This window comes from Oryx dammah, unplaced genomic scaffold, assembly GCF_014754425.2.
Source record: "Oryx dammah isolate SB20612 unplaced genomic scaffold, SCBI_Odam_1.1 HiC_scaffold_11050, whole genome shotgun sequence".
NCBI classification, from domain to species: Eukaryota; Metazoa; Chordata; class Mammalia; order Artiodactyla; family Bovidae; genus Oryx; species Oryx dammah.
Window position 1 is genome coordinate 10,417,517 of NW_024080444.1, and position 23,724 is coordinate 10,441,240.

Below are 23,724 nucleotides of genomic sequence, written 5' to 3' on the forward strand. Positions count from 1 at the left end.
ACCTTATTCCTGCTGCTAAATATAACTAAAAACCGTGGATGAATTATATAAAGCTATCTAAAGATCCAGAATGGTAGGGAAAAGGTGGTCACCTGTGTAGTCACTTTGGAACTTGAGGAATGACCTGGAAGTTTCCTAGGTGTTTTCTTATGCCACTTTCCTTTGTTTTTACTTTCCTTTGACTTGGGTGCAAGAAACATCTAAAACCTGAAAACATCAGTGGGTACAGATGAAGAATATTAAAAGCCTGCTCTCATAAACCAAAGGGTGGGGAAAGGGTGATATGTATGAATATATTAATTTGATTATACTTGCCCCACTCCAAGTGAACACACATTCCCTAGTCACTGGATGTGGGTAAGACTATAGGAAGAGCCCTGTGGACCTTCCTTGTCCTGTACTGAGTGACCAGCTGCAAAGAGGCAGTACCTCAGCCATCCCAACTATAGAGACTGAGGGAACATTACAGAGAGAAAGAAGCTAGAGAAAGGGTTCCTTTAAATGTGTTAATGAAGTCCTGAGCATACCCTCAGCCAGACCACAAAAGAAAGTGACCACAATCAACATGGCAAAATGAACTATGAGTGGACTGCTGCCCAGATTTCAACTGAGTTCAGGTAGTATCCAAGTTGAGACAGACCAGAATCCCACTGCAAAGGCCTTGAAAATTGACACTGAGCCACAAAAGTGGGGCTGAACCCCACTGAACCTGAACAGTTGGCCTTATAAAATAGAAGATTTAAATAGGAACAAGATTCGCATAATACTCAAAATGTGTAGGATCCAATGCAAAGTTACTCATCACATACACTTGAGTAAGAGATATACGGAAGACCCAAGCAGGAAGTCTGGAACTAAAAAATACAAAAAACTTACCGAATGGGTTCAACTGCAACATGCAGATGACAGAGGAAATCATCAGTGGACCTAAAGATCATTAAGAATTATCTAATTTGAACGATTAGAAACCGTAAAATGAATAAAAACAAACAATCGCAGAGACTTGTAGGACAATAACAAAACCAACATTCATGTCATTGAAGTTCCGAAGGAGAGAAAAAAAAGTTCAGGACTGAAATCACACTTGAAAAAATAATGGCTGGAAAGTTTCCAGATCTGACAGAAGATAAAATCTAGATTCAAGAAGCTGAATGAACCTCAAACAAGAAAAACCTGAAGAAATCCAAGCTTAGTCACATCATAATTGAATTTCTGAAAATTTAAAAGACAGAGATAAATCCTGAAAGAGGGTAGAGAAAATAATTACCAATAGGGGACGAACAATGTGTAAAACAGCATATTTATCAAGTATATACTTGAGTCATAGAGGCTCAAGCCTTGAGTGGAGGAGAATCCACTTTCATGCTCACCTCCTTGCTGGCTGTTGGTTGGAGACATCCGTTTCTTGCCACATAAGCCTCTCTGTAAGGTAGTTTAAAATATGCCAGCCAGCTTCTCCCAGAATGAGCAAGAGAGGGTGCCCAAGAGTAAGCCACAGTACCTAACTTTGTAAGTAACATCCCTTCTGTTCATTACCTTACATGAACAAGATGAAAGCATTCCAGCCCACACTCACAGAGGGGAGATTACAAAGGGCATGAAGCCTAGGAGGTAGAGATCATTGGGGACCATCTTAGAGATTGCCTACCACATTATCAACCAATTTATCAATAGCTTTATCAATTAGTTTGGATATTTAGGAATTTAGTTTAAAAACAGTAGAAGTTGTAGTTCAAAAATATTAAAAACTCAAAAACCTTAGGTTCTTAAACTGTACTTCACACTCGTGTTGCATGTATATCACAAGTTGGCTGGGGACCCCACTTTGGTACAAAAGTTTATCTGGATGCTACGTGTCTCCATGGAAGGGGGAAAAAGCTCTGAAGGGCAATGAAATGATCTGTCCATAAGTGACACACAGCACTTATGTCACAACTAACTGGTCACACAGTCCTAGCCAGCCACAAGGAGGCTGGGATATATAATCCTAACATACGCAGTTGAGCCAGAAACAGCTGGTGGAAAGTATAGCTGGTAGTCACCACAGTCATACTGGTCACTGAATTTTCAACCCTCTCTTGTCTCCAAAAGATACAATAAGCCCTCTATCCAGAATGGTTATAATGAAATGAAAGAACAAAATAAAGTTTTAGGATGTGAAGCAATCTGAACTCTCAATAATACAAAATGATACAAACTGCTTTAGAAACAGGTCTTCATTTTTCCTAATAATTATTAATGAAATTGATGGGTTATATGTTAAACACATATTTAATTTTGTAAGAGATGTCAAACTTTTTGAAAGATTCACGAAGTTTCACAGCAGCATGCCTTATAAGAGCAAAATCCTGAAACAACCCAAACGTTCATCAGTAGATTAATACAGATTGCAGGATACTCATATAATGGATTACTTAGCAGTATCTGCAAATTCTGGCAGTGTCCATTCTGTTTTGTCTGTTGCATTTTCCTTTGACAGTGGTTTATTTCCAAGAATTCTAATCTCAAATTATTTTTGTACAGCAGCTTGTTCCCATTCTACCAAAACAATGTCATTTTATACTTGAGAATATACTTGTAAAACCCTTATTCTTTAATTCATTTTTTTCAATACATCATTTGGTCAGCCTGTTTAGTCCCTCGAGCTGTCTCTTGATTTCTTATGTCCAGTGACTGGTGTTTAATCTTCTTCTGTGTAGTGTCTGATTAATCCAAGTTACTAAATATCAGTTCTTTCAGAGATTTAAAACTCTTCTCACTGTGAACTGGTAGGCCATCAAGCTCAATTTCCTCAAATCAGACAGGTAGACCTTCATGAGCTCTATCTTCAGAGGGTCCTGAAGAATAGGGAAAGGTTTTGTCCCTGGTACATAAAGAGAAATACACAATGGGCAAGTCAGAGCAGATTCTCCAGCCAGCTCTTGTAAGCAGAATCTATACTGAATCCAAAGCTTTAAGCTTTACATAGGCAGGGCCCCCTTATGTTAGCCAAACGCTCACAACAGGGTTGGGAGAGAGCTAATGGTGTTTTCGATTGCCAGCTCCCCAAAGACCACCTAGAACACTGAAACACACTAGCATGCACATATTTGATGACTGAACATTATTTAGAAGTAAGTTCTAAAGCTAGAACTCTAATTAGAAAAAAGAAAGTTCCAAAACTCTTGCCCTTATGAAAGTGGCTGAGTGCTTAGCAGTCACTATAACCTACTAAATGTAACAGAATCCAGTAAAAATCTCATCTTTCAAACTTATGCTTAAGAGACAATCAAATATTATGTTCCACCTTCTTGATGGACAACTACAACACTTATGAAGTCTTGCTGCTTACCTAAGCACACTTTTAAGTCTAAATCTGGTCACTCTTGAATTCTAACTACCAATTTAGGAGAAAATAGGTTAAACTGTACCACATGGTTACAACTGGCAAAATCTATTGTTTGAAAGGCTTTTGACATTTCAAAATGCAAATTATAAAGGGCAAAAAAAAAAAAAAGAGTCAGGAGATATACACAAATTAACGATACTAAGATAGCAGGTAGTAACAATTTAAAGTCTATTTGGGTCCTAATTCAAACAAACTTAAAGATCCATTTATGATATTTGAGACAAGATAAATTTGAACAAATATTTACTAGATTTGAGGATATAATTACCATTAATTTTTTTAAACTTCCTATGCTTTATGTTAAAAAAAACTTGTCTTCAAAAAAAGCTTGAGCAACATAAAACTGTTTAGCTTTGAGACATTCTTGACACTTCTGAACATGTTAAACTGTACTCAGTTTTTTTATTCACAGTCTATCATTTTATAGCAAAGTTAAACAAATAGATACCATAAATGTGGGAATCCTTTATGTTCCTAATAAAAGTAGTAGAACCAGTTCAAGTAGTTGAAACCGGAAGGTATTCCCCATTCTTCATGGATCAATATGGCCAACACCAGATGATGCAATTTAATGATTCATTTTCAACCTAATTTATTCAACATAAAAACGACTCCAATGTTTAAAACTAGCCCTCGCTGACAGTAGCTCCAATCACTGTGTTTGAGCTTAACTGAATGCAGGAAAAGTTCTGAAACCAGTTTTGGCTTATATTCAAGTGTAAGCCTATGTAGCCCAAAGTAGACTACCAGGTTTAGACTCAGATGGCCTGTGTATAGCACAGCTCTGTCACTCCCCTGTCCAATGAACTTTGGCCAGTTTCTTAACCTTTCTGTGCCTTTGATATTCATCCATAACAAGGGGTAAGAAGTTCTGCCTATTAGGACTGTCAGTAGGATTAAGTGAGTACACGTGAAAATGAATAAATGCAAAGCAAATATTCAATAAATACTGGCTATATTTATGACTCTGTATTTAAGGGCAGGAAAACTGACTTAATATTAAACTTTTGTGAAAATTTAGTTTTAGAAACTAGAACTGTTTTAGAATATTCTCATGTCTGTGAAACAAGTATCACTGATTATGCTAAAATTGAACATAAGACTGAGATGTTATAGATAAAATAGTCACTAGGTTCTTAATTTGAAAATTTACCCCATTTAGTTAAAAAAAAAAAAAAAGATCAAATTCAAGGTGAAATCTGTCCTTTAGTACTTAAGATTTCATACTAGTTCTCAATACCAAAAATCAAGAGTAAAAAATTGTGCATAATGTCTGTTTCAGTAAAAACACACACTGAAATACTCTGGAAGTGACTAATTCTTAAAGATACCTACAAATATAAGCCATACAAATGTAAAAAAGTGAAGCAAGATGAGCTATTTTTTTTCTGATCATAAAATATTTATTAAGGTATACTTTAGGGAATATAGTGAATATAAAATTTAGGATCACAATATGAAGCAATTTCAATCCTCTCAAAAAGTCAGCCCAGTCCTCAATGCTCTGCAGATGTAAAACCACTGGTGAGACTCACTAAAAGCAATTTGACTAGTACAGAAGAGGCTTTTCATGAAATTTACAACTAGATCGTCTGAATACCTCTTTTAAGTGCAAAACCACACCACATTACACTAATGCAGCAACGATGCATTCATATTGTTTTCATTAGTAGTCAACTTGCGTAAAACACCAGAAAAAAGCACAATGGAGCTCACAAAATGGGCTAAAAAATGAACCTGTTCTTGCAAAACACACACTGTAATGGAAGAAGACATTAAAAATGTATTATGCATACTACAGAAGCTGCGTTCATTCCAACAATCTCAAGTGTCACTTCCTTTTCTAAAATCAAATTACATGAACCAGGCACAACTAATATTTGGGAGGCAGTGTGTAGCTAAAATTTCATTTAACTAATTTCTCAATGATTTAAAAAATCCCCATAAATCTTTTCTGTCCTGAGGTAGTTGCAAAATAAATCATAACTTGTATATCAACTAGAGCTGAGGCTTTGACTTCTTACTCATTAAAACTAGTTGTTAACTGACAAGAACTACCTTTTGATATTTAAAAGACAGTTGAGAAATGGGCCTCTTACTACACACACAAGATGATGGCTATGTAGGAAAGAGGATTAGCTGCTTCAGAACGTGAGATATGGTCCACCATTGCTTCCACCCCTCCCAACCACCCCCAACCATTTTAGATTCCTTATTGTCCAAAAAGCCATGGGGAGCAACACAGTAGTAGACAGATCATCGTCCTTTGCTGTAGCCAGGGAAGAAAAGGTCAAGTAGAGTCTGCAGAACTGCATTGGGAATCATGATGTAATTCTGGCCAAGATCATGCCGGCAAGCAGGACAGGAGAACACTTGAGCCTTAAAGGAGCGCTGCAAACAATCCTAAGGCAAAACCAAAATCAAAATGAAAAGTAAACACACCTGATTTCATCTGAGGGTAAAGCATATAGAAAATACTCAACAATTTAGGCTTTTGAATAGAACTAGAAACTTACAGTTTGGCAACAAGAGAAACATAAAAGATGAACAACTGTCAAGGCCTGAACCTGCAGTATGAAAATGAACTTACAGACAAGGCTTCAGTTCCACCTATAACACACACTGTGAGACTTCAGGCAAATGACAATTTTTATATAAATTTCCTCATTCAGTGAAATGAGTGTTAGAATTCTGCATGGTTCCCACTAGCCTCACCTAGGTTGGATTTTAATCCTTATCTTTCCTGATGGGGCACTAAAGAAAAAAAAAAAAAAAAAACTCAGGACTTCCCTCCTTAAAACTACATTATCTATTTTATATAATGTGTTTTCCAAAAAGATAATATTTAACTGACTCAAGGTCAGATACAAACTCTTATGTGGAAAGTCTGTTTCCATTTTTCAAAAGAAACTAAACCTCAGAAGTTAGGTCAGGACATATAACCACCAAGCAGCAGAACAAGATTCCAACCTTGGTTTGACTGAAATTCAAATTCCTTTTATACCACACTGATAAGACAATACACAACTCCTCTGGGCATGCTGCCAGACAGAATTTGTTCTAGATTCTGTTAAGTATACAGAATTATTTCAGTCTGAGACATACATAAGTTGTAATAGAAAACACCAGCAACACCTTACTTTCTTTTCCATTTCAACTCGTCTTCAATAATTTCAAATGTGATAGAATGTGGAGACTATAGATTTGAACTGCTGTAGAATTAAAATGTGCATTCACCACCAAGATGAAATTAAATGCTTCCTATCCAGCAAGGTTCCCTATCTATTCTGCTTCATGGAAAAAACTGCTTTTTCATGAGCTAAAAACAGGTTTGGAGGTTAGTGTGCCTCCTCGCCTAATAACGGAAAATGAGAAAGGAATTCTACTTACTTTACAGACATTGTGGAGGCAATCTGTTGTCACAGGCTGGTAAACTAGCTCCTGGCAGCATACACACATAAAAGATTGTTCCAATTTTTTCAGAAAATTCTAAAATGGTACCCAAGCGAAAGAAAAAAAGGTTAGCATTTCATAATATATTAACAGAATTCCAAAGAGCGGGGGGGGGGGGGGGCGGGAGTGTCAATCGCATTTAGTATATATGCTTTCTATCAAGAAAAAACAAAATCAAGTAGTGGTTGTAACTACAAGCAACTGTGTAATAGGAAACTGCAGAAATCTCATCCGTAAGATAAACGTATTAGTTTTTAAATCTTAGGATTCAGTCGCAAAGTTTGCAAAGTCAAGATATGACTTTAAAAAGAAAACCTCATATTTCAGAGTTTACTATTTTTCACTTGAAAAAATCATGAACAACTTGTCTCAAGGTCATTACATACAGATTTTCAAAAAGCTCCATGGTATTCTAAATATATCTATATATATTCTAATATATCTATTCACCCTTTACTCTTATAAAACTTCAATACTTATTTTTTATGCTGAAAAAGATGAAACCACTTGGCAATAATACTCTAGTATAAAAAACCCCAAAGAATCAATGTATTTATATTCCTAGGATAATTTTCTGTGATATTTTGCCCCAATCCAAAAATCCCCTATTTTCCTATTGCTAACATTTACTCAAACTGGGATTAAATTATAGAAGGTCAAGCTTTCTAAAGCAAACATGATCAAATGAGTACTCTTTAATCTTCAAAAGCCATTATTGTGTTCTATTTTATCCAAGCTGTTTAACCTAGAATGCAAAGTAGTTTTTTGAATAGTCACCAGGATAATCCTCCACTCAGTTATTTTTGGGTAGTGGGGGTGTGTATTTTATATTTGTTCTGTTAATAGAAAAAGTAAAATCTATAAGAATTTCAGGTAAAAAAACCCAAACAAACAAGGATTACATTTCATATTTATATCTTGATACTAACTTATTTATAAACCTGGATTATAAAAGTCAAGTGAATTATCAATACAGTATTATCCAACACACAAGAAGAATATACCGGTTCTGGGGAGATGTGGAAAAAACTTTAATACCAAGTCCCTCTCTCTGTCAAACGACTTTATTTCCCCAGTACCTTCACAGTGCAATATAAGCATATGTAGCATCAACATTTTGAGTTCCTACAATGTGCTAGGTACCCATCTACAAAGAGTAACGAAAAGGCCAAGTCGCTGTTCTCAGAGAACTTTATATTCCCTTAGGAGAGCCAATTTTTAAAAATTCAATTTCAGATAGTCATAACTGAGGAAACAAAGCAAATTAAAGCAACAGGGTAAAGAGGGTCTATTTCAGAAAAGATAGCTAGGGAAGCCCTCTTTGGGGAGTGTAGTACTTAGTAGAGAGTTACAGGATATAAAGGCATGAGCTACATGAAGATACAGAGAGGAGAATGCCAGTCAGAGAAATAGCATATGTGTAAAGGTCCAGGAATAGGAACAGGCTCAGTGTGTTTAAAAAGCACAAATGTCGCTGTGGCTGAAGCAGTTTTGAGGGGAAGAGTGGCAAGAAGGGAATGCAGAGGTTGGTAGGGATGCCAGATCAGGTAAGGCCTTGGGAAGGTGTTTGGATATAAATGTATATATGTAATATATGCACTTATTTAAAAGTCACAGCTGGCTAAAATCTGATTTGTTGTTCTTGGTTTATCTGAAAAGAATGGGCATGAAGCCTATGCAGGGTAACCACTAACAGCAAGGTTACAGCCACCTGACCTAGGTATATAAGATCCTGCCACCAGAGGGCAGGGTTTTATTGCTGGTTTGAGAACTGTCAAGTGGTGACTTTCACAAAAAAGTTACACTAAAAGAAGAGATTGATTTGCACATATCTATCAAGTCTTGCAGGATTTGATGACTTTGATTTTTTTAAATTGATACACATGATATATCAAAAGCCTCAGATTGAAGTTTAATACATATGTTCCATCCAGACAACAACTGTGCAAAAGAGATCTTTCATGGGCACCCAGATGTCACTATCCTTCACCTGTATCTGCTACTCTGTCTTCTGCCCATTCACAGCTGGGACTCACCTGAGTTACCACTAACCCAGCTGTATCCTCTCCAACCAGAAAATTAGACCATAATCAACAACTGCTTGTTGTTTCTTATTTGCTCTAAGTGAAAATGGCTCTTACATACCAAAGTCAAGACTCTATATGCCAAGTCAACACTGCTCACAGACCTAACTCACTTTTCTCTATCCTCCAAACATGTAAGTCTCATTCTACCCAAGGACAACCCAAAATATTATATTTATAAATGAAACAAACAAAGAAAAAGGGTATTCCATAAATCTCCTTCACTACAAATTGTGAACTTCCAGATATTCAAGCTGGTTTTAGAAAAGGCAGAGGAACCAGAGATCAAATTGCCAACATCTGCTGGATCATCGAAAAAGCAAGAGAGTTCCAGAAAAACATCGATTTCTGCTTTATTGACTATGCCAAAGCCTTTGTGTGGATAACAAAAAACTATGGAAAATTCTGTAAGAGATGGGAATACCAGACCACCTGACCTGCCTCTTGAGAAACCTATATGCAGGTCAGGAAGCAACAGTTAGAACTGGACATGGAACAACAGACTGGTTCCAAATAGGAAAAGGAATACATCAAGGCTGTATACTGTCACCCTGCTTATTTAACTTCTATGCAGAGTACATCATGAGAAACGCTGGGCTGGAAGAAGCACAGCTGGAATCAAGATTACCAGAGAAATATCAGTAACCTCAGATATGCAGATAACACCACCCTTATGGCAGAGTGAAGATGAACTAAAAAGCCTCTTGATGAAAGTGAAACAGGAGAGGGAAAAAGTTGGCTTAAAGCACAACATTCAGAAAACGAAGATCATGGCATCTGGTCCCATAACTTCATGGCAAATAGATGGGGAAACAATGGAAGACTTCATTTTTCTGGGCTCCAAAATCACTGCAGATGGTCATTGCAGTCATGAAATTAAAAGACGCTTACTCCTTGGAAAAAAGTTATGACCAACCTAGACAGCATATTAAAAAGCAGAGACATTACTTTATCAACAAAGGTCCGTCTAGTCAAGGCTATGGTTTTTCCAGTGGTCATGTATGGATGTGAGAGTTGGACTGTGAAGAAAGGTGAGCACCGAAGAACTGATGCTTTTGATCTGTGGTGTTGGAGAAGACTGTTGAAGAGTCTGCTGGACTGCAAGGAGATCCAACCAGTCCATCCTAAAGGAGATCAGCCCTGGGTGTTCATTGGAAGGACTGATGTTGAAGCTGAAACTCCAATACTTTGGCCATCTGATGCGAAGAGCTTACTCATTTGAAAAGACCCTGATGCTGGGAAAGACTGAGGACAGGAGGAGAAGGGCGCGACAGAGGATGAGATGGTTGATGGCATCACCGACTCAATGGACATGAGTTTGGGTAGGCTCCAGGGGTTGGTGATGGACAGGGAGGCCTGGCATGCTACAGTTCATGGGGTCGCAAAAAGTCAGACATGACTGAGTGACTGAACTGAACTGATTCATCCCTTAGTCTAAAAATCGTATCAGGAAGATTTTTCCATAATGATGACTAAAAGCAACACAAAAACTATGAGAGTTTCCTCTAATCCACATAAGAGGCGCATATACGATATGCATTAACCCCATTTCAAACACAGAGAAGTTCTGGCCAATGCCCTCAGAAAATGAAGAGAACATAGGAAGGAAGAAACTACTAAAAGGTGATCAAATGGAATTTCAAGAGAGGTTACTAGAGTCCACCCACGACAGCTGCACATCACATACTTTGAAGGAAAGAAAACAGAAGAGTCATGCACTACACCTGACAAAGGTCTAATATCTAAGAAAACTGAAGAATCAAACTTAAAAGTAAACTGAGACACAAAAGCAAGTGAGCCAAGAATGAATAGACATTTACATTTGGAACTTTACCTTTTGGGATTTGATAATAAAAATTCATTGCAAAACACAGCTTAACACAAAACCCAGACATCAGTTAAACTTGAAATTCCTTTTCACTTTAAAATGTTATGATTATCAAAGAAAACAAAAAAAATAAAAAACATAGGAAATACTTATATGCTGGTTTTTATTTTACTCCTAGGCTAAACATATGAGCACTGAAAATTGCGCTGAACTGCTTGAAACTTATTCTATTAGGTAACTTGGAACAAAACTTTCCTGATGAGTTTTAGATTAAATTGAATGTGTTCCACAACTGAAAATTCTCCCTATGAAAAGTACCTCATACAGTTTAAGCACAAAGTAGTCAAAAAACCAACATCTAAGAGGCCTAAAATCAACTTAAAAGCATTTGAGTGCTGCCTCATTTCTGAAAGGAGCAACTGAATGAAAAGCTTGGATAAAAGGATCAAGTTTTAACTGCCTTGTGAAAATGATAATTCATAGGGAAATTATTTTCCATCATTTATTAATATTAGAAACTCTTTAAAAAAATCTTTACATACTGGTCCTTCCACAAGAGATGCAAGAACTTCATCCCATAGCTTCTGGTTTTGATGATCTTCTCTGATTAGATGTTGCTGCTGAGGGGTTAGTTGGAAAGCCTCAACTGCTTCTGCTGAATCTGATGGTTTGAGGACTTTGGAGGCACTTGGACAATCATCTAGATTTATTTAAAAATATATCAGCAGACTACAAGTGGTTCTAAGCAGATGAGTTAACCGGCACCAATTATGCTTAACATGAAGATAACGAGCATAAAGCAGCATCTAAGTTTCCCATAGTTTAGGATACTTTGCTGTTTAGGCTCTGACATTTTTCAAATGCACAAATATCCCAACACACACACACACACACCACACACCCACACACACCACACACACACACACCCCTTTTTCTTTTAATTTCTTATGAGTTTTCAGCTTAACTCTTAGTATTTCACACACACACACACCCCTTTTCAGCTTACTCTTAGTATTTCCCTTTATTAAAAACTAAGTTATTTGTATTTACATCCTTAGATCATTACCTACCATCTGCAGATGGCCTTTTTGAGGTTCCTCTGGCCTTCTTTGACTGTCCTTTGGTCTTCTTCCCTTCCTTATCAGAAGGGTAACCTACTGGATACTGATGAGGGGAAAAAGTGCAATGTAGGTTTAACCTTCATAGAGAAGAGAGGTTAAAGGGGAATGGGGAGGAATCTATACTTTCCCTAAATTAAAAGGATTTATATAAAGGACACAGACATTGAAAGAAACAGAATTCAAAGGACAAAAGATTATTAAAAATCCCCCAATTCAGTGTAAGAAGATAGTTTTGACTGTTGAGATATTCCATTTTATAACATCATGATCTTAGTTTCAGACTGAAAAGAGAAAAGAACAGTCTACAAGTTGTGACTAGGTGGCTTAAAAAGTTTGAGGAAGAAAGTAGAATTAGATAGAAAGGTAAGTCTCTGTCTCCTAAAATTAACAGGCAGATAGGGTAAGGCAGGAGAGCTTTAGAAGACCTAAAGCCACTACACTACTGAATCCTTTATCAACTAAAAGGTAAGACTTTAAGGAATAAATTCTTACCGATTACCCTTGTGTTTTATTGGCTATACATTTTTTTGGACATGCTTTGTGATAACACTCATATTTAAAGCTCAAAATGTTATAAGTCTCAATGGTATTAACTCATCATAGCTGATTGGCTTACATGCTTCTTTCTGTTTAACTGTTTCACATTTAACCTATCTAGAATACTGCTCTGCTGAACAGTAGACCTGAAAAAAGAATCTTTTGAAAATGGATTTAACAATAGGTTTTAAAAATATTTAGTTATAAAAGGAATGATTTTGGCAGTTATTTTACCAGCTGACAGATCTCATTTAAACAATTCCATGAGTTTAAAAAGAAAAAAAACAAAAAACAAAAAAACAGACTTGCACTAGAAGAGACACACTCACCTGCCTGGGTGGTCAGACACTTGCCCATAGTTCAGCCCCTACACATGCAGTGTGGGCAGAGCCAGGGGAAATGACAAAGCTGGTAGTCTTTACGAGAAGCACAGTGATGGGGAATGATGGAGGATAAACTCAAACCATGCTCTGAAGTCAGTGTCAGGGACAAAGTCTAGGGTGTATAGGCAGTGGAGGGGGAATGTAGCCATACCATCCATTATGCACACAAAACTAACAAAGTCTTACATGGGTTAACAGCTAAGCATGGGCAAAGAGAAAAAAAAAGGCAAAGCACTAAAGGTGGTGACAGGACAAGGAAGCAGCTTGGAGGGGGAAGAGAGAAAAGGGGTGAGGAAAAGTGAGAAGGGTAGAAAGCAGACCACTCTTATAAGCCACCTCCCCCCTTCCCCTACCAGAGACACACCCCCTGTGCCCTCTAGGATAAAACTTCCCTTCTCAAGGCCTCCTATACCTCAATTTCAGGTATCCCTTTCCCTCATACTTAAAGTCCAGAGTGAATTGGAAATACAGTTGACCCTTGAACAATGCAGGAAGTTAGGGTGGGGCCAATTGTACAGAAGTCAAAAATTCCTGAGTAACTTATGGATGGCCTTCTGCATCTGGGGATTTAACCAACTGCAGAAATGTACTGCAATATTTGCTACTGAAAAAAAAAATCCGTGTGTAAGTGGACCCATGTAGTTCAAGCCTGTGGTGTTCAAGGGTCAAATGTATTTTACTTTTCATTGTCAAGCCCAGTTTTCCCCAAGCATAATTCTTGGTCTTAGGGCAGTTTGACACCTAGGAGGCTGCTTTTTTACTTCTTTTCCTTTCCTATACTTGTGTGATCTCATTCCTCACCCCTTACAGTCCACTGATCAACTGCTGTGGGTTATATCCAGTGTTAAGGCACACAGTATACAGGCATACAGTTTTATGAACACAAATGTAGCCTAGACAAATGTAATCTAACCTGTAAACGAAGACATAGTCTCCTTGACCGTTCTATTCCTTCTGAGGTCCAAGGAGCAGGTTCAACATCATCTCTCCTTAAAAGATAGCGCCAAACCAAGAATCCATGGCTTGATGAAATCTCTGGCCAGTATTTCACCACCTAAATCATAATATTTCAGCTAGTTTGAGATGTACGGTTTAGACTTATTCAAAATGTTATGTTAGTGTTTTAAGTAAACTTGGCAGAACTAAATGCAACTTTGAAAGATACTGGCTTTGCTGGAATAGTAAGTAAGAAGTATGCACTAAAATATTGTTTTGACTTTATTTCCTAATTATGATAATTCCCATAAGGACAGACTGCTAAAATTTCAAGTTGTAGTAAGATTATGTTCATTAATATAATTTTACATAGTAGATTAAAATGGTGGCAGTAGATGCCTTCGTTTTTAAAACAAAGAATGCATCCTATTTTAAGATTATAATGTGCTCTACTTTGAAAAATCTATTACAGTTAAAATCATTCTGGAAGATATAAGAATCCAATATTTACAACGGCCAAGTTATTTGAACAGTTTTATCATAAGAGAATATCACTTATAAAAAAGCTTAACCCCAAATATAACTCTGCCTTTAGGGACTTAAAGTAAGTCTTAAAAGATGGTATCAAAATTAAGAGCTCGTTTTGTGCATGTTTTATTTCTAGAAAAAGTAGAAAGACCAACTAAGAAGGTCTATTGTTTCCTTTAGCCCACCCACAGTAGAGCAGTTCCCTGTGGCAACCCTGTCTTGAAAGCCCAGGAAGAATGACTAACAAGATGTCATGCCAGATAGAGCACCTTATAAATGCCATCATATCTGTTGCCTTCTTCAGGAGCATATTTGCTGATCTTCCTCCCTTTAAAACTGCGTATCACTCTGACTGGCTTACCAGCTCTCCAATTCCGAGACTCTGCTCCAATTTTATCATCCAATGGAGCATCACAGTTTAGGGCCAATGCCCTAAAAAATAAAAAAAAGTCTTTATACCAAGTAATCTTTCTTGAAGTATATAATCACATCATTAGCTAACTTAAAAGGTGAATTATGCCTTACCTGATGGTTAAGATTCTATGATTCTTTCCATATTATTCCAGATAATAGGATTATGCTTTCCCCCACCAGCAGAGAAGACAAATCAGTTTTCTGATGTCACCCCCAAGCCAGGGGATTGGTTCTCAGATAGCCTGTAGGGTTCTTCTGAAAGTAATAACATCTGTGCCACGTATAATAGAAAACAACTAAAAATACATGGAATTTTCTTTAAATAACGTCGTTGAGAGAAGGGAGAAAGTTGGAAAACTAAAGCAAGTTGACTGCTGTAATCATTATTTTTGATAAGGGAATAAGGTTAAATTGTTGGAATAATGTAAAAAGAAATCCAGAAAAATAAATTTGTCTGCAAGGTACAAATGACCTTTCTTGGTCTACTTTCCATATTCCAGACAGAGATTCCTTAAAGTTTACAAGATAATAAAGAACAAGTTTAATATGAAGATATCCTTTAAAGATTTCCAGTAAAAAGATAAGTTTAAATAAAACTGAAGCATTCAAATACCTGTGCTAAATCATGACAATAAAGATTTTTGGCTGCTCAAGATCACTACCTTCTACTGATGACACATGAACAAGGAGGAACACTGAGCTGGAAGCAGCACTTGATTTAGCTGATCCTTCTTTAGTATATGTACTCATCTCATAGTAACTAATCATTAAGGTTATTAGATATTAGAAGACCTTTCTTGGGGAAACAGAGTCCTACCCTCCAAAAGACAAACTAGAACTATTTAAAGTTAGTATTTTTCCTCTAAGATTGTAGTAGCCAACCTATCTGGCACTAGAGACCTGTTTCATGGGACACAATTTTCCCGTGGAATGGGGGTGGGCGAGGATAGTTTCAGGATGATTCAAGCATATTCCATTTATTGCACACTTTATTTCTATTATTATCACATCAACTCCACCTTCAGATCAACAGGCATGAGATCCATGAGGTAGAGGATTCCTTCTGTAAGACACCTGTATCCTAACTTAAGTGGAATCCACTGAGAACATTTAAGGTTAAAAAATAAATATACAGACACCTTCCCCTGAAATCTGGTAAAATCAGATATGAACAAAATACTTTTTTCCAGGGTACAGTTCTTTTTATGCAGGCTCAAAAAAAAAAAATTAAGACTAAATGACTAATCTATTATAATCTCTATTATAGTTAAAGTAAATGAACTTAAAGTGTTTTGTTGTAAAAATTTTTTTTAGGTTTCATTAAAGCTCATCAAGTTATCTTTTTTTGGTTAAAATCTCAAATGGGAAATGCATTAAAACCCTGTCAAGTAGAAGAAACTGTAGCCATCAGTGCCAGTGTTGGTATTATTTATGGAATATCTACTGAGATACACATACTTCATCCCCTAAAAGAACTGAGACAGAGATATGTACTATCTTCCTGTTAATAAGTAGAATGCTTTGGTGCCACAGGTACCTTCCGTCATAACGACTGCCACCACTAACTGGCATTATTAACTCACTTCCAGTTTCATGTAAGTGTGCAGTCTGCTCAAGTCTGTGTAAAGAATCCAAGAGGATGAAACGAGGCAAAACAAAAGGCTTTTCCATTACTCTGTCCACAGCTCAATCAGTTGCCTCTAATTGTCCCGATAAAGGATGGTCAGGTTACCTGCTGCCCTTTTCAGTTTCATAAAGTGGAAGAGCTGAGAAGAAATAGGAACAAACATCTTAAAAGCAAGGAGCAGGTATCAAACTACCTCTCAGTAGAGAAGGAAAAAGGAATCAGAACATATACACTCCAGGAAAGAATATACTATGAGTCAAAGCTAAGGGTCTTTTACTTCAGTTTTCATGTTTATAGTAAGACACATAGGTATCTTTGCTGAAGAGGTCTTTACAATCGCAAGGCGTACGCACAGCTCAGTGTATAAATTAACTGAAGGAATGTTAGCATCTCTGTGATAAGTTAATCCTGAAATTTTTCTGAGTTACTATTTCATTTTCACTACCTTCCTTATTAATATAGACATTTTTACTGTCTGTCAGTTATTTTCTGAGATTGTAACACACGATAAACAGGGTATACTTATTAGATTCTTCCACGCTTGAAAAGAAACTCATGTACAAGTGGAGGTAGTTACAAAGGAAGTTTCATTCAAGTCAAATAATCTTATTTAAAAAAATATATAATTTTCAGATTTGACATGAAAAAGCCCTTTTGCAAATTCAAGATACATTGACAATACACATCAAAATATTTCTAATTCTTTTTAAGATCATTCCTCCTAAGAATTGCTTCCTCATTAGAAAAAGACTGCATAGGGACTAGACTTCTACCTCAACAATGTTTTCACCAGCAAATCTGACCTGTCTCCTCTGCTGGTTCAATATAATAATCCTACTGTCAGAAATAATATAGAAGGAAGACATAAAAACAGATTCTATATAACTTGGTATACAACAAAAGTCTTGAAACCACAAAGTATATTCTTTACACAGTAATCAGAAATTAAGGGCACACTACTTAAAACTGAGTGATTTAGACTCAGGAAAGCGAAACTCACTTTTATTCCACAAAATATTCTTAATAATAAAATACAAAAAATTTCAACTTTATCATTGCAAAATTATCACTATGACAAGTTACAACGTGGTCATTGCTATCTGATGGTTTGGGTCACAATCTATTTCTGGTGCTAGCATGCATTTACAAAATAAAACATTTGTAGTTAAACTTTATATTCCCATGGAAGCTGGAATATCATAAATACTTCTATATGATAAAGTTAGCACAAGGTGGCTCTTTCATAACGATTTTTTTTAGACACTTAAAAGACATAAATTCTAAAAGCACCTTGTGTAGTTCTGATTAAGTTAGCTGATGTTTCATGCACATAAATGTGGCTCCCAAACATAACACTATTTCACATTAGTCTCTTCCAATAAGAAGTCTGTCACTTTATAAAAGATAAATTTGTGTTTAGTAGAACAAAATTTGACCTACGTGGTAGTAGGCAAGCCATCTTGTCCTTAATTTCACTTAAATTATATAGGTTTCTTTTCTTCAAAGTTTTCAACATGTTTCCAAATGCAAAGCACACGTATTAAGACTGGGAATTACGTCATTTAAAAAAGAATAATACTAAAAATAAGTTAGAAAGTTTATAAGTATTTATATACTAATCAGGTAATAAGATTTTTATTTTAGCTATATTAACTTACACTTTAGGATTCTTCTCTACAGTGTAAGTTATAGATTATGTCCTATAGTCCAACTGTTAATACAAAGCCCAAATTCTAAACAGTTTTTATAAACTCCAACAATAAAGAGTACCTGTTCATGTTTGTTAATGTTTGATCAGCCGACGGTGCACCAATTCTTTTATTACCAGCAAGATTTTTACCACCACTCCCAGTGTATGTGAATTCATCACCTCGGTCCTGCAGAAGAACATTTTTGGCATTAAACATCTAAATCCAGGTATGATTTCACCAATTCTTATTTCATAGCCAGAACTTTGGTTAGGATGCTATAAGCTGACATGTTCTTTCAAGGTATCTACCAAAATAAGGGAAAATTCAAATATAGTCTTGTATGTAATATACCTTCAAGCTGTATCACTTGATCTAAAGATTTCATTTTAATATTATAGCTTTCAACACCTCCAGACATAGCTATTCTTGTGATATACAAATAATCTATAGAATGTTACAAAATAAGGTCTTATAGGTTGGGAATATTAATTTAATTCAATGTTATTAAAATAAATACATCAATACTATGTTTGTAGGTTCTTTACAGGGCATCATTTTAATAAATATTCCAAAACTGATTTCTCAACAGCATTCTATACCATATCCAAGTTTGCTGATAACTTTCAAATTTATAATCCTCATAGCATTGTAGGTTCCTCACATTTCAAAATCTATGGGTTTACCCAAGTTATATTTGGGTAAGACAACTGCATATAATTAAGAAGAAAGTTAGAAAAGAATTTAACTACAAATTTATATCATTATTGTTAATTTCTATCTGATTCACTACTTAAACTAAGAAAACCATCAGTATATAAATGACTTCTACTAATGCCATCTTAATAGTGGTTCTTAATAGTGGTTCTTCAATGCAAGATTATTTTAATTAATTCAGACTGAATATAAATGATTTTTTTTTACTTCATTCGTGCTTGTAATAAATGTTTTTCATCTAATTTTTCCTTTGGACTAAGAATCAGAACTAAAATTTTATGATTTTAAGTGTTTTTAAATGTCCTAAAACTTTTGTGACCCTTTGCAGATCCAAACTGAGGTTTGGGTTAAACACTGTTGATTCAACACTGAGGTTTATATTTTAAGGAATAAGGCATTAAGGAATTCATCTGCAGTGTATACATCATTTGAAGAAAGTCTAATAAAAAGTACATATTAAAAAGTCCAGAATACTTCTTAAATTGATCAGATATGGTCTTCCAGATGGTATCTGGATTGACTTCACAATGGCAGTTTGGCAGTTTTTTTTTTCCTCCCCATTTTTTTGAGGGGCAAGCAGTTTCTTAAAGAACTAATCATGCAACGGAGAAGGCAACTGCACCCCACTCCAGTTCTCTTGCCTGGAAAATCCCACGGACAGAGGAGCCTGGGAGGCTGCAGTCCATGAGGTCGCTAAGAGTTGGACACGACTGAGTGACTTCACTTTCACTTTTCACTTTCATGCACTGGAAAAGGAAATGGCAACCCACTCCAGTGTTCTTGCCTGGAGAATCCCAGGGACGGAGGAGCCTGATGGGCTGCCGTCTATGGGGTTGCAGACAGTCGGACACAACTGAAGCGACTTAGCAGCAGCAGTAGCAGCTACTAAGTGCAACTACCATACAACCCAGCAATTACACTTTTGGGCATTTATCCCAAAGAAACAAAGACTCATATTTATACACACAAAACCCCCTGTACACAAATGTTTATTGCAGCATTATTTGCTGCAATGAGTGAATGGTTACACTGTGATACACCTATATCAATGGAACACTACTGAGCAATAGAAAGGAATGAACTATTGACACATGCCACAATGAGGATTATGCTGACTGAATAAAGCCAATCCCAAAGATAATACACTATAAAATTCCATTTATAAAAAATTTTTAAGTGACAAAAATTATAGAAATGGACAACAAATTAGTGGTTGTCTAGAGTTAATGGGTATTGGGGAAGCAGAAATAGTATGGTGGCTAAAAAAGGGCAATGTGAGGGACCCTTGCAGTAAGGAAAATGTTCAGTGTCCTCAATGTATAGCAGTGTCAGTATCCTGGTTGTGATATTGGGCTATAGTTTTGCAAGATGTTACTGTTGGCTCAAATTGAGTAAAGGGCACAGACATTTCTGTATTATTTCTAATAATTGTCGATCTACAATTATCCCCAAAATAAAATAAGCTCTAAAGAAAATGTGACTATTTTCATTGCAGTAATCAGCACATGCAATGATTAAGGACACTGACTGATTTACTATGTTACTTGTATAGAACTGACCACTTCAACACAAAAGTGATGCTAAAAGAGATGGGATTTATCCTGGACAAAGCTTCTGTATTTTACTGAATAATCAAGACAGGTTCTAAAGAACAAGGTTGCATCATGACTTACTACTTCATCCGCAAATCCACCAGCCAGGACAAGAGAGTAAGCGCCGTCATTACTCCGACCATGAATTCCACCAACATGGGGTCGATGGACACCTGCTTCACTCACCTATAATAACATCAAGTGAGACTCAAAATATCTTCAAATAGTTCATTAAGTTACATTTACAAAATGGTTTCACATATGTTACTGTATCCTAAAAGCTTCCAACTAAGAACTGAATGTCACCCAGAATTCCATGTTTTGCTCAGACTTGACTTCTCCCCAACTATATATTCCTCAGGTACTGAAGTAATGACTTGTAAAACTGCTCAGGCCTAGAATTTTGAGTTTTAAAATAACTATTAAATAATCATCATCCTGTGCTATTGGTAATTCCAGCTCAATTCAGGTGAAAAATAATTTACTATCAGTGTTCCAGAACTCCTCATTTCTCATCTTTCATTATGGTACTGTTCCCTAGTCAAGTCAAAGTGAAATTGTTAGTCGCTCAGTCATGTCTGACCCTGCAACCCATGGACTATAGCCCACCAGACTCCTCAGTCCATGGAATTCTCCAGGCAAGAATATTGGAGTGGGTTGTCATTCCCTTCTCCAGGGGATCTTCCGGACCCAGGGATTGAACCCAGGTTTCCTGCAATGCAGGCAGAAACCCAGTCAAGTCAGACAGGCAACAGTTATTTCAGCTTCATTTTTTTGTATTCTTCAAACCCATCTGGTTGTAAATATTGCTGATTTGATTTCCTAATCTTCTCAAATCCATCATTTTCCACATTCACTAATATAATTCTAATTTGAGTCATGAATACTTAAAACATACCCTTTTTCACTGCCTCCAGCTTTGTTCCTTTCAAATTAGTTCTAACCATCAAAAACAGAATAACCCTTTAGAGAACAAATCTGCTTTTAGTTTTCAACTGCTTAACATGTATTAAATGGTCATAATAGTATATCAAGCCCAAGTTAAGTATTATATGTTACCTTCTCTCAACAGGGCTTCTACTTACTTTCTCATCCTTATATCCAGTTTCTTCTTTATGGAGTTTATACATCTAAGCCCAACTACTCAGTAATATTCAAACATAGCACTCATTTTTAGTTTATTACATTGGGCTTACTACATTTCCCCATATACCTTTAATTCTTAAACTAAGTGTCACTTCTTCATGTACTTCAAACTCCCCAAGAGAAGTATTCTATTCATTTGTTTATTACACCACTGTTCTCAGAGTAAGGCAAACTGAAATCCAAGGCTGTAAAGTGGGCTGGGTAAAGAGGTATATTAGAAGTCAATGAGAAGATGATAAAAACAACAGAACCTGGATTTAGGCCTTGGAAACACCAAGTACTTTAGAAGCAAGGGCCATCTGATTCTCAGCTTCATGAACAACCCCAAAAATAAATCTGTGCTGAATCTTCCCTATTTCCTAAACTGCAAATCTATCCTTCTAGTTGCTCAAGTCAATGGCTTCAAAGTCATCTTAGACTGTATTAATGAGGTTTTTAGAATTTGGGAACGAATGACAGGTATACAAAAAGAAAAAAAAAAAAAACCCCAAAGAACAAGACAATTCAGTGGGAGTTGGTAATCGACAGGAAAGCCTGGCATGCTGCAGTCCATGTGGTTGAAAAGAGTCGGACTCAACTGAGCGACTAAAATGAAGTGTATTTTATAACTTTTATTTTATATATAAATATTATCAATAATGCATGGTATAAAAAATAAATATTATTGTACAGGCATACCTCAGAGATATTCCAGGTTTGGCTCCAGACCACTGCAGTAAAGTGAATATCACAACAGAGCAAGCCACACGAATTTTCTGGGTTCCCAGTACATATGAAAGCTACTATTTATACTATATTGTAGTCTTAAGTGCTTGATAGCATTATGTCCAAAAAATGTACATATCTTAATTTTAAAATGCTATCAGAAAAATGGCACCAACAGACCTGCTGGACAAAGGGTTGCCAAAAACTTTCCATTTGTAAAAAACACAGTACTTGTTAAACTAAATGCCTGTCTTCCACAGAAAGAGGTTAACAAAACCAAAATACAGACAAAAGCCATATGTTATTTAGATATAAGGAGGTAAATTCAGAACTTTAAAGTGACTGTCTTTTAGAAACAGAAAATGAGTGAAAAGATTAGGTTTTTAAAATATAAATCATACACTAATATTCAACATTTCAAGCTAAGTATATGTATTACATTATTTTAATCATAAAATTTCATCAATGTTCTAAGCACCAGCGCTATTCAGCTCTTGAAAGTTTAGAATCCTTTCTAACTGGAAACTAAGAGATTTTTTTTTTCCCACATTAAATTTTTCACAATGAAAAAATTATCTTTCTAAAGAAGAAATTAGAAAACTACAAGAGTCTTCTTCAAGAGAAAACGGGAAGTAATCGAATCCTTGGATTGTCTGACATTTCCTCTGACCAGTATCTTAATATTCACTGAGAAGAATTATTGCCAAAGAAAATACTGTCTAAGTGAGCTTCCTTGCAGATCAATAACATTAAATGAGAACTTACTGCATGACAGAAGATCTATTTCAAATATTACATTTTTTGGCAAGGAAAATTCTTCAGAATATTGAATAATAACTTTAAAGAGTATAACAATAACAGAAAAATAAAACGAAGTGATACAAAGGCTTAGATGATGCCCAAGTCCACGATGTTATGTTCCTCTGTCTGCTAAGCTCTGAAGAAGTGCCTAATCATCCTACAGGAAACTGTTCATTTTAAAAAGTGAATGCCATATGATACTACCTATGTTAGTTCACTTAGAATCAACTAACACTAACACTGCTACAATGTGAGGTATACCCAATTTTACTCTTTTGACTAAGCCAACCTGAAACATACCTGAACTCTAAATCTCCAAGTTGATCCAACAGGAACTCCAGGAATAGGTCCATAATGATTGGAAGGAACAATAGTACATTCTCTAGTGCGACCAACACAGGCCATTCCCTACAAGGTACCAAACAAGTTGTTTGAGAAATCAGTTATTTTAAATCTTAAAGAAAGCCCTTAATTCCCATAAAATGCAAATAAAATAAAACCCTACAATTTATATGATTAATATTTAACAATTTTTTTTTTCCTTTTTTGGGGGCCACACTGCTCAGCATGCAGGATCTTAGTTCCCCAACCAGGAATCCAATTCACACCCTTTGCAGTGGAGAGGCTTAACCACTGGGCAATCAGGCACATCCCAACAATGTATATGATTAGTCAATATTGTTATTTATTAACATTTCAGATTATCACTTATACCATTACTACTACTGGAATCAAAACATTATAACTTGAATTATAGTTATAAACATTATAGCTAG

At 36.0% G+C, this 23,724-nt stretch overlaps 1 protein-coding gene across 2 annotated transcripts in view; it reads right to left on the minus strand.

Moving 5' to 3' along the window:
* Window positions 1-4,766: 4,766 nt before the first annotated feature.
* Window positions 4,767-23,724, minus strand: part of LOC120860211 (E3 ubiquitin-protein ligase UHRF2) — a 72,786-nt gene continuing 53,828 nt past the window's right edge. Inside the window, exons 8-16 of one of the 2 annotated variants that reach the window (XR_005720267.1) lie at window positions 23,249-23,356; window positions 20,378-20,482; window positions 18,070-18,176; window positions 14,528-14,690; window positions 13,708-13,848; window positions 11,760-11,917; window positions 11,296-11,717; window positions 6,779-6,877; window positions 4,767-5,791 (exon numbers count right to left, since the gene is read on the minus strand). Coding sequence is in view for 1 of the 2 variants with exons in the window: in XM_040235991.1 (XP_040091925.1) it covers window positions 5,645-5,791; window positions 6,779-6,877; window positions 11,296-11,453; window positions 11,824-11,917; window positions 13,708-13,848; window positions 14,528-14,690; window positions 18,070-18,176; window positions 20,378-20,482; window positions 23,249-23,356 (1,122 nt within the window). In the remaining variant the exon portion in view is untranslated. The remainder of the gene's footprint in view (window positions 5,792-6,778; window positions 6,878-11,295; window positions 11,718-11,759; window positions 11,918-13,707; window positions 13,849-14,527; window positions 14,691-18,069; window positions 18,177-20,377; window positions 20,483-23,248; window positions 23,357-23,724) is intronic. The other variant, XM_040235991.1, reaches the window with a different exon arrangement.